Source organism: Trichosurus vulpecula, chromosome 2 (genome assembly GCF_011100635.1).
Source record: "Trichosurus vulpecula isolate mTriVul1 chromosome 2, mTriVul1.pri, whole genome shotgun sequence".
NCBI lineage: Eukaryota > Metazoa > Chordata > Mammalia > Diprotodontia > Phalangeridae > Trichosurus > Trichosurus vulpecula.
In genome coordinates, this window is record NC_050574.1 from 8,844,705 (window position 1) to 8,856,804 (window position 12,100).

Consider the following 12,100-nt stretch of genomic DNA (forward strand, 5'->3'; position numbering starts at 1 on the left):
ATAAGGACTTGAGTCTGCATGTTTCTGTGCCCCAGTGAAACCATAGGGATGGTCGGGTCTTCCATATTCTCATCCTCAAGCTGCTGAAATTGACAAAAGATGATGCAAAGGTGAAATCAACAAGCCTTGGCACCATATTGGATATTGGGGGAGGTGAGGTGGGAGCCGGTGAGGAGTCTAGGATGACTCCTAGGTTGGGAGCTGAGGGCCTAGGAGGATGGGGGTGCTCTCTGCTGTGATAGGGAAGGAAAGGAAGAGTTTGGCAAGAAGGATAAAGAATTCTGTTTTGGACATGTTGAGTTTGAGATACCTTTGGGACACCAAATTTGAAAATCCCAATAGGCAGTTGTAGGTGCATGATTTTTGCTCAGGAGAGCGGCTAGAGCTGATACACGGTTCTGGGAGTCATCTGCACAGAGATGATAGTTAAATCCACGGGAACTGGTGACATTCAATTTCATTTCAAGTGAGTAAGGATTTAATAAGCACCTACTAAGTGCCAGGCACTGTGCTGAGTGCTAGGGATACAAAAAGAGGCAAAAGTCAGTCCCTGCCTTCAAGCTCACAGTCTAATGGAGGGGAGACACAAAATGCAAAATAAATATATGCACACCCAGCTCTTTGCAGATAAATGGGAAATAATTAACAGAAGGAAGGTGCTGGAGTTAAGAGAAGTTGAGGTGATCAGTTGTAAGGTCCTCCTCTTACCAGTTGTCAGCTGTAAAGGGAACAGAAAGAACACGTGGTGAAGGTAGTCCCTGAGCTACATCAGCCTTGATGTCTGTAAATCTTCTTACACTAAATAAAGGAGGTGTTAGTGGGAGGGGAAAAAAGAAAGAAACATTTGCAGTGTGTGTGTGGCCAGGATGGAGATCCAACAAGGAGCCCGGGAGAGGTCCAACAGGCAGGAGAACTGGACGAGAGCAACGTTAAGGACCCAGAGAGGAGAAAGTATTCAGGAGCAGAAGGCCATCAATGGAGTTGGAGACCACCCAAAGGTTCAGAGGGATGAGGAACCTATGGTAACTTTGGAGAGGGTGGTTCCAGTAGAATGAGGAGGTCAGGAGCCAGATCATGAAGCACTGAAAGGAGAGGAAGGAGAGGTACCTACTGCTGTCAGCCTTCTCAGGGAGCTTGGCTGAGGAGGAGGCAAGGACCAAGGCCAGTCAACAGTGGGCTGAAGGCTCCAGTGAGGACACTTAAGGATCCTGGAGATACAGGCGTGTTTGTAGGCTGCAGAGAAGGAGCCAGGAGAGGGTGAGGGTCCAATGAGGGGGACAGTCTGCTGGAGAAAGGGGAAGGAATGGGACCAAGGGAGCCTGTCAAGAAGTTGGCCTTGGATACCTCTTCATCAGAGATGAGTAAAGGAGGGGATCATGGGGGATCATGTCAGGGGACGTGAGATGAGAAAAAAAGAGGATTCTCAATGAAGGGCCTTGAAGTGGGGCCAGGAGGTGGAATAGGAGACTTGAGAAGGTTTGGAGCCACCACGGTGACAGATGGGATAGAAAGCAATGGGGTAAGAGCCAAAGGACAGCTGTGAGGGTCCAGCTGATGAGATGGACTGGTCAGCAGCTTTGTGGCCTCCTTTAGCTGCATTCAGGAACACTTAAGGAGAGACAGAGCAGTTTGGGGTTGGGATTTGTAGTGTTAGGATAAGGTCAGGAGTATGCTGCTAAATATTAACAACTGGCTTTCCAGGACAGACAAGCCACAAAACAATAAATGGAGCCCTGGTGTGACTGCTTATACTGAAATTTTAACAGTTGGCTCCTAGGAACTGGCTCCAGCTCCCACTCCCTCTGGATAAGGTAGTGAGGGATTCAAGAGCAGAGAATAGTGTAGAGTTGAATTGGTTTGCCAAGTTCAAGGTTGGGAAGGTAGGGGACATGTTCAGAGGGAGGGAAGAGAGGGCCTGAGGATGGAGGGAGTGAGGTGTTAGTGAATACTCCAAAGAAGATGAGTAGGAATGCATCACCCTAGCAAGATGGTCAGCATGCCAGCACAGAGTGGAGTGAAGGGCGCTGGGGTCCCAGAGGACACAGACATGCCAACTTTAGGTCCCAGTGGGCAGAGGATGGCTACCAATGAATGCTGAGAATGAGAAAAAGGGACTTGGTCTTGTTTTGTTTTGAGCGACCTTGAGGAATGGAGCAGAGTTAGAATGGGAAGACCTGAATGGATGAAAGGCTGACTCTTGTTTTCGTCCAAGGAGAATCACTTTGGGTTAGGAAGGTCAGGACAGCAATACTGACTGCCCAAGATAAGTCAGACCCAGTGAGATCGCTGCCCTGGCTGGGCTCCAGTCACCCAGCCCAGATGGATGTGGGAGGAACTGGCAGCTGGGATGGTTCCCTGGAGTACCATGCACCCTGGGTGGATAGAGAGAGGTACCAGGGAAGGGCAAGTCCTCAGAACAGGAGGGCAGAGTCTACAAAGTCTGGCTCAGCTTCAGATTCCTGGCAAAATTCTCCAACAGACTCTTAAGGAAAAAGTCAGTGATTGCAGAGAGGAATCATAAACAGTGTCAGATGCACCTGATGGCCCTTGGGGCACACTGATGAGGTTTGGTCTCAAGAAATGCTGGAGAGACAACCCACCTAGATGCAGCCCATGGCCTTTGGCGCATGCTAACAAGGCTGGTCTTGGGGAATGGGGAGAGAGAATACGTCTAGATGCAGCTGATGGCCTTTGGGCCACACTGATGAGGCCGGTCTCAGGGAATGTTAGAAAGAGAACCCATCTAGACACAGCCGATGGCCTTTGGGGCATGCTGATGAGGCTGGTCTTGGGGAATGGGGAGAGAGAACCCACCTAGATTCAAGCAAAGCATTCAACAAAATCTCTCCTGCTGTCCTTGAAGGCAGGTCCTGTCCTACTAGACATATTCCTGTGTGTCTCCAGGGCTGAGCACAGAGTAGGCCCTGGACCAGTGTTGGGTCAGCTGAGTTGAATTGTGGACAAGAAGAGGAGGTCTGGGAGGGGTGCTGTTACTTAGGACTGATGCAGAGGCCAGGCCCTAACAGTGGTCACCCAGGGCCCAGGGCTACCTTGGACAGAGGACTGCTGAATGCTTGTGTCAGTGATCGTGACCATGGCATTGAGGGCATGCTTAACACATCTACAGGTGGCCAGAGCTGGGAAAAGGAGCCAAGACATTGGAGGACAGAGCTGGGATCCCCCAAGATCTTGATGGGCCAAAGCACCAAATGGGGTTGAATGAGACGATAAGTAGAGGGATAAATGTACAGTCTTACCTGTGGATACAAAAGAGAGAAACAGCCTACCAAGTACAAGATGGGGTTGGCATTTGTCTGAAAAACATGTGGTTTTGTCCCACTGCATCTAAAAAGGGTATTTGGCCATGAGTAGGCAAGTTACTTCACGTCCCTGGGCCCTGGTGATCTAATCTGTAAGATGGGAGTCATGCTTCTCCTGGAAGAGGTAGAAGCTGAGCTGGAAATAGTAAGGACAGGAAGGCCAAGGCTGTTTGAATAACTAGACAGGTAGGGTGTGTGTGTTTGTGCGCCTGTATGTGTGTGTCTGTATGTGTGTGTGTGCGTCTGTCTGTATGTGCATGTGTATGTGTCTATATGTGTGTGTCTGTGCATGTGTATGTGTCTGTGCATGTGTGTGCCTGTGCATGTGTGTCTCTATGTGTGTGTCTGTATGTCCGTGTGCATATGTGTCTGTATGTGCACGTGTATATGTGTGTGTCTATATGTGTGTGTCTCTGTGTTTGTGTATATGTGTTTGTTTCTGTGTGTATATGTGTTTGTGTGTCTGTGTGTGTGTCTGTTTGTATGGCTGTGTGTATTTGTGTGGTCAGGGGAGTGGTGGCAGATAAGGCTGGTGAGGTGGCAGGGGTCTTGAAGGCCAGGATCAGGAATGTGGATTTTCTCCTGTACATTCAGGGAAGCCCCTGGAGGTCTTTGAGTAAGGGAGGGATGTGGTCAGAGCGGAATGTTAGAAAAATTATTTGGGCAGCACATGCAGGTAGATCAGGGGAGAGGGACTATGGGGAAATGGTTAATAGACTGTTCGCCGCTGTTCAGTTGTTTTCATTCATGTCTGACTCTCCGTGACCCCATTTGGGGTTTTCATGGCACAGATACTAGAGAGGTTCGCCATTTTCTTCTCCAGCTCATTTTACAGATGAGGAAACTGAGGCAAAGAGGGTGAAGTGACTTGCCAGGGTCACACAAGCTAGTATGTATCTGAAGCTGGATTTGAACTCAGGCAGATGAGTCTTCCTGCCTCCAGGCCCAGTACTCAGTGCACTCTGTCGGCCCTGGCTCCCCTAAGAGTATGTTATAGTCCCCTAGATGGCAAACAGTGCTGAAGGTTGACTCTCAGGTGAAGGTGCCAGCCTGTTGTTCCCCTTGGCACACTCTGCAGTCCAGCCAAACTAGCCTCCTTCCGATTCTTCAACCACTCATTCCATCTCCTCTCCCTTGATCCTCTCCCCCAGTAGCAGGGACTGTTTGCATCACAGATCCTTAGCAATGCCTGGTATATGGGAGGTGCCTAAGCCCTGCTTGTTGATTGAGCCATTGATACGGCAATGGAGTGGAGAATTAAGGGACCTAGTGATGGGCTGGGGTGGGGCTGGGGAGGGAGGGGCGCATCGGATGCCAAGGTCTGGAGCCAGAAAGCCTGGAAGTGAAGTGGTGCCAACAACAGAGCCTGTGGGCAGAGACATGCTTTGCAGGGAGAGTATGTGGCTTTTGTGCAAGGGAGAGCACAGAGGCCTGAGAGATCTGAGGGCAGCCTGGTCAGGCAGCGAGGGCAGGGCAGAGCCTGAGATGGGCTGTGCTCCCAGAGCTAGCTCTGATGGCAGCTTCATGTGAACATCGTGTGGCCGGGATGAGGCACTTAGTATCCCTAAGCCTCATCTATGAGAGCAGGGGGTTGGGCTTGATAGCCTCTGAGGTCTCTTCTAGCTCCACATCCTCGATCAGGCCTCTGGCTAGGGCCCCTTGAGGGATCATCTCTCTGTGAGCCGCAATTCATCCATCTGGTAAATATGTCTGGAGCCCCCGCTTTGTATAAGGCACCACAGCCCATGTTGGGGGGAGGGAGGACATGGTCATGACACTTCTTCCCCTTCTCTCCCCCACCAAGAGCTGGTAGCGGTGATGAGATGTGCCCACTGCCCGCTTGTTGTTTCAGGAAGCAGTGACATTCAAGGATGTGTACGTGGACTTCACCCTCGAAGAGTGGGGACACCTGGGCCCTGCCCAAAGGGACCTCTACAGGGAGGTGATGCTGGAGAACTACAGGAACCTGGTCTCCCTAGGTGAGGAAGCCTTCATCAGGGCCTTGGAGTGCCAGGTCTCAGAGCTGGTGGGGAGTCCCATATCAGAGCCTCCTCCTCCTTCCTTGGACCCAGACACTGGAAATGTTTGCCCCCCTTCCCCAGCCCCACCTGATATCCATCCTTCAGGGCTTTTCATAGCATGGTCTGTTTCTCCCTTTCCTGAATACTAAGAAGCTCGGCATTGCCTTAGTAGACACCTCCACCTTTCCCTCCCCTCTAAAACATTTAGCCAAACCCACTTTCTATCCCTAGGAGCTGAATTCCCAAGTGCCAAACCAAAGCTAATCTCCCAGTTGGAGCAAAGCAGAGAGCCATGGTCATTGGAAGAAGATCCACGTGGCCCCTGTCCAGGTGAGCAGAGCAGTGAGAGCAAAGCAGAAGGGAGGGGGTAAATGGTGAGCTCCTTGAGGGCAGGGACCATCTTTCCCTCTTTTTGTATCCAGAGTGCTTAGCACAGTGCCTGGCACATAGTAGGTGCTTATAAATGGTGATCGATTGGTTGAGGTACTGAAGGGGGACAGGCCAACTGGTCAGTCGTAAGTCAATAAGCATTTGTTAAGACAGTCCCTGCCCTCAAGGAGCTCACAATCTAATGGGAGATGCAGCAAGCAAACAGATATCTACAGACAAGCAATATACAGGATAAATAAGAAGTAATTAATGAAGGGAAGGCACTGGAACTAAGATAGTTTGAGGATGGCTTCCTGGAGAAGGTGAGGTTTTAGTTGGGACTTAAAGCCAGGGAGGTCAGGACTCAGATCTGCATAGGGAGAGCATTCCAGGCATGGGGGATGGTGAGAGAAAATGCCCAGTGGTGAGAGATGAAGTGTCTTGTTTGTGGAATAGCCAGGAGGCTGGTGTAACTGAATCCAGATGTGGTGGGGAGTGAGGTTTAAGAAGAATGGAAAAGTGGGGAGGGGCAGAGAAGGCCTTTGAATGCCAAACCGAGCACTTTGTATTTGCTCCTGGAGGCCATAGGAAGCCCTTGAAGTTTATTGATTAGAAGGTCGACATGATCACACCGTAGGAAAATCACTGTAGTGGCTGAATGGAGAGCGGATTGGTGTGGAGAGAGACTTGAGGCAGGCAGACCCCTAGCAGGCCTTGCGAAAGTCCAGGCCTGAGGCGATGAGGGCCTGCACCAGGGGGATGACAGTATCAGAGAGAGTGGGGCGTATCTGAGACATCAGGAAGGCGAAATCGATGTGTTTTGGCACCATATTGGATATGGAGAGTGAGAGATAATGAGGAGTCCAGGATGGGAGGATGGTATTGCCCTCTACAGTATTAGGGAAGGTAGGAGAGAGGGAGGATTTAGGGAGAGAGATAATAAGTTCTGTTTTAGAAGTATTGAGTTTGAGATATCTACTGGACATCCAGTTCGAGCTGTCTGAAAGGCTTTTGGAGATGCAAGATTAGAGGCCAGGAGAGTTTGGGGCAGGATAGGTAGATCTGAGCATCGACAGCATAGAGATGGTAATTAATCATGGGAGCTGTTGAAGTCTCCAAGTGAAGTAGTATTGAGGGAGAAGAGAAGAGGGCCTAGGAAGACCCCTGAGGGTTATGATCCAGAGGAGGAGCCAGCAAAGGAGCGGTCGGATGGGTAGGTCATGGTTTCATGATGTGATGTGGCAGAACTGTCTCAAAGAATTCAGAGTCAGACCACTACTAATCCAAGTATAGGCATTTATTGAGATTGATGCCTCTCATGAAGTGGGCTAAGTTCTAAGAGGAATGAGCAACTTAACAGAAAGCAAGATGGATTTTTATGGCAAAAAGATGCAATTACATAATAGAAATTATGAATATTAAAAAGGCAGGAAGGGTTTGTTAAGGGATTAGGTAATAGGTGAGGGGTCCCAGCCTGTGCATGTGATTACCCACAATGCATACAGAAAAACCCATTTGGGGTTTGTATTTATGATAATGATATTATAATAAGCCTCTTTACGTCATAAGTTCACTCTGGGTCAGTTCTTTACTGTTACTGCCCAGGCGCCTACTTAGAGAAAGTCCCTTCTATTGTTTCGGGGTCCATATCCTGCTTGGGCATCCTGGTGGTGATGCTTTCTGATTGGCTGAGCATTGTGGTCCTGTCTAAGGCTAGATGGATGTGGTTGAGGTTTAGCGCATGGACACACCTGCTGTTTCTGTGGGAAATATTAGGAATGGGTCTGGGGGCAGTGGCTAGCTAGAGGCAGTGGCTGGGATCCCATCACATGGACAGGCCTGATGTTCTGGGAGAAATATGAGTTCATGGACACACCTGTTGCTCTAGTGAGCAGTGAGGCATATATAAAGAAGTTAGGATATTGAGTGGGGGAGGTGGGGGTGAGTGGCTAGGCAGGGGCAGTGGGCCTGCTGTTCAGTGGGGCTATAAGGAATATTGGGGCTGGGGGCAGCTTTATTAGGATTCCAGGTAGGAGGAAAACCAGGAGAGAGGGTGCCATGAAACCTCGAGAGAAGAGAGTGTCAAGAAGGAGAGAGTGACTAACAGTGTCCAAGGCTGCAGAGAGGCCAAGAAGAATGAGGACTGAGAAAAGACCATTCAGTTGGGCAGTAAAGAGCCACTGGTAACTTTGGAGAGCAGTTTGGGTGGAATGATAAGGTCTGGAGCCAGATTGTAAGGGGTTAAGAAGGGAGTGAGAGGAGAGAAAGTGGAGGCCCTGATCGTAGGCGGCCTTCTGGGGGAGTCAGCCCCAGAGGCCGAAGAGTCAGCAGGGATGGAAGGATCAGGTGAGAGTTTCTTCAGGATAGCAGAAGCATGGGCATATTTGTAGGCAGGAGGGAAGGGGCACATAGACAGGGAGACACTGAAAAGAAGTGAAGGAGCCCCTTCTCCTTCCCTCTCTCCCCACCCCCCTCTCCCTCACTCCCCTCACAGCCTTATTTGACCCTCTCTCCTTTGATGGTCATTTGTCTTCTTTCTAACTCTGAACCATCTGAAAGCAGGATCTAAGGGTTGTGTCACCTCTGGATGCCCAGCACTGAGCACAAGGCCCTGCGCACACCTGGCACCTAATAACTATTGGTTGAATTAAATCTTCCCCCAACACAAGGAATAGGAATCATTTCTTTTTTCAATGTTTTTCAGATGGGCACCCCAATCCTGAGATTCTGGATTCAGTGCCACACCAGGAAGTTTCTGAAAAATCATCCTCTCAGGAAGAAAGATTTGAAGGTCTCAGAAGAGATGACTTGGGATGGACATCGAGAGATGCATTGGAAAATGAGGGCCGAAGAGCCCCACAGCAGGACAGCCAGGACCCCCCTGTAGCACCACTAGCCATCACCCGCAAAGAAATGCCCTCTAGGGAGGGAGGCTATGAATGTAACAAATTCTTTGGACATTTGGGCCTGAGGAACCTTGCCACAACACAGCGAGAGACCGCATCAGAAGAGACACTCCTCCATCATGGTGACGGAGAGAGCTTCCAACAAAATCCAGGCACAGTTAAGCTTCAGAGAACCAGTGGGGAGAAAAGACCTTTTAAATGTACTGAGTGTGAAAGGACTTTTCTTTATCAGTCAGACCTTATTATACACCAGAGAATTCACACTGGAGAGAAACCCTACAAATGTAACGACTGTGGTAAAGCCTTCAGTAATAGTTCCTACTTTATTCAGCATCATATAATTCATACTGGAGAGAAACCTTATGCATGCAATATATGTGGGAAAACCTTCAGCCAGAGTTCATCCCTTACTGAACATCAGCGAATTCACACTGGAGAGAAACCCTATTCATGCAAAGAGTGTGGGAAGGCCTTCACCCAGAGCTCATCCCTTATTAAGCACCAGCGATGTCATACTGGAGAAAAGCCCTTTAAATGTAAAGAATGTGGGAAAGCCTATACCCAGGTTTCACACGTTGCACGACATAGAAAAATTCATACAGGTGAGAGACCCTATAAATGTAATGAATGTGGGAAAGCCTTTTTTCATACTGCATCCCTTACTCAACATCAGGCAATTCATACAGGAGAGAAACCATATAAATGTAACGAATGTGGGAAAACCTTCAGCCATAGCTCATCCCTTACTCAGCACCAGAGAGTTCACACTGGAGAGAAGCCCTATGAATGCAGTGACTGTGGCAAGTCCTTTAGCCACAGCTCCTCTCTTACTCAACATCAGCGGATTCACACTGGTGAGAAACCCTATGGGTGCAATGAATGTGGGAAGGCCTACACCCAGATTTCACATCTTATGCGCCATCAAACCGTTCATATGGGAGAAAAGCCCTATATATGTAATGAGTGTGGGAAGGCCTTCAGCCACACTTCATCCTTTACTCAACACCTGACAGTTCACACTGGAGAGAAACCATATAAGTGTAATGAATGTGGGAAGACTTTCAGCCAGAACTCATCCCTCACACGACATTTGAGAATTCACACCGGAGAGAAACCCTACGTATGCAAGGAGTGTGGGAAGCGTTACACTCAGGTTTCACATCTTATTCAGCACAAGAGAATTCACACTGGAGAGAAACCTTACCGGTGTGGTGAGTGTGGGAAGGCCTTCAGCCGGAGCACACACCTTAATGAACATCAGAAAATTCATACTGGAGAAAAACCCTATAAATGTAATGAATGCGGGAAATCTTTTAGCCACAGCTCATCGCTTAATCAACATCAGAGGATTCATACTGGAGAGAAACCTTATGAATGTGATGACTGTGGGAAAACCTTTAGCCAGAGTATACACCTTATTCAGCATCAGAGAATTCATACTGGGGAGAAACCCTATGAATGTAATGAATGTGGAAAGGCCTATACCCAAATTTCCCACCTCCTTCAACATCAGAAAATTCATGCTGGAGACCTCCTATGAATGTAGTGAGTGTGGGAAGATCTTCAGCTGGAGTGCACACCAGACTAGGCATTAGATAAAGACCTTAGGAGTGTTTGAAAAAACTTCTCCATATAATTAACCTCGTTTGCACAGTGAGCTAGAAAGAAAATCTCTCCAGACATCAGAGATTCCATCCTGGAGAGTAATCCATGGAATGAATTTGGGGAAAGTTCATTTCTGACCATTCCCTTTGACAAATCCCCTCTCCCTTCCACATTTCCCCTGTTTGTTACCAGGGATGCCATAAGAGAAAAAGGTTTCTGCCCCAACCCTCATCCAGGTTCATTCTCTCCATGTCAGTCCATTTGCTACCACATAGGGGTAAAAAATTTGGTTTCTTTGAACTGAAGGGGGAGGCTACCTGCCTGAGTAGCTGATGCTCCTAAGCTTTTTCAGACCAAAAGTAGAAAATTGTTTATTGAGCCCACTACAGTGAAAGCATTGTAGAAAACAAACCTTTTAGAACGAGTGAATATGCTGTACACCAGAACCAGCAGTGAATGATCTCTCCAGCACCTAATGTTTAATTTTATCTCTACCAAAAAGTGAAATTCTAGTGAAACAAATTGCACAGCAGGCTTTGAACAGCGTACCTGCCCAGATATCTGTGACAGGGAGAGTCCTCTCTGTCAGTCGGTGGTCCTCTCTTCTTCATTTGTGTCTTGGGTGCTTGAATCCTTCTTTGTTGTCCTGTGCACCCTTCTCTTTGTGTCTCCCTTTATTTAAAAAAAAAATCCTTTTTCAGTGTTTTCCCAATTTGTGTCATGTCGGGGGAGGGGAATTTTCTTTTCATAAATTTTTGAGCTTAGACAGTCTGCCATTTTTTTTGGTGCTGTTACCATTTCTCATCTTAATAGACTGTTCCCATGCCTACCTTGCCAACCATAGTGGATTGCAATTAAAATCCATCATTTGTCATGCTGCTGACAGCCAGCAGGCCTCCTCTGCATCTTCAGTGGTGACTCAGTTAAGTTTGTGGAATGCCAGAATCCACCCACCTGCACAAGAGGTCTCCATTCTGTCCAAATCGCTAGACATCCTCCCACCAAATGGTCAGCTCCCTGGTGTTGGACGTTTAGAGCCAGGCAAAAATGGAACAGGCTGCCTCTAGAAATCATGACCCCCTTCGCCACTGAAGGTCTTCAAGTGAGAAGAAGTGGGAAGACCTTTTAGTTTGTTACCAAGGGGATTCTTAATAGGAATAGGTTAGACAAGATGACCAATGAAGGCCCTTAAGCTTTGGGATTCTGGAGTCCATATTGGCCATAAAATTTAGAGCCAGAAGGGCCCTAAGAGATCATCTAGTTCACACCCCTCATCTTACAGATGAGGAAACCAAGGCCAAGACAGATGATTTGCCCATGGTCTTACAAGTAGTAAGCAGTAGAGCTAGGATTCTAACCCAGATCTCCAAACTCCAAACCCAGCACTCAACCTCTGAGCCATGTTCATTCTGGCCATGTTTTCCAGAATACTCCTTCACAACCACCCACCTTGTGAGAAGCAAGCTTCCTCTTTGGCCATGTCTTCTCCTGTACTTGGGACAGATATTCGTATTTAGAGATTCACACTGGATTGGTGTGTAGTGGTGGCTGGGGCCATCTTCTTACCAGTAGAATATCTTCAACAGCCATAAGGTTACATCTTCTGCGCTAGTTTTGTGCATTATTTTCTTTGTTGTTTTAAAAGCTTTGTTTGTATCTTTGCTAGCTTTTATGTCATGGGGTCATAAATGCCCACCTTGATGCCTCATTGAGACATGCAGATGACCCCAGGTTCTCAAAGACTTTGCTAGCGGCCCAGGAGCTCCAGCAGGTCCTCCCAGACTGCAGAAGTTTGGAATATGAATCATCTAGCAGTGGTCTGACATGGCAGGACTGAAGTCTCAAAATATTCCAAGAGGCTCATCACTAAGTTGGCCAC

General features: G+C 48.2%; 1 protein-coding gene across 1 annotated transcript in view; it reads left to right on the forward strand.

Annotated features, from left to right (window-relative positions):
- LOC118837563 (zinc finger protein 420-like) overlaps positions 1–12,100 on the forward strand; it is a 218,041-nt gene that overhangs the window by 5,991 nt on the left and 199,950 nt on the right. The window contains exons 4-6 of the mRNA XM_036744518.1: positions 5,173–5,299; positions 5,573–5,671; positions 8,415–10,093. Of these exons, the coding sequence (XP_036600413.1) occupies positions 5,173–5,299; positions 5,573–5,671; positions 8,415–10,093 (1,905 nt within the window). The remainder of the gene's footprint in view (positions 1–5,172; positions 5,300–5,572; positions 5,672–8,414; positions 10,094–12,100) is intronic.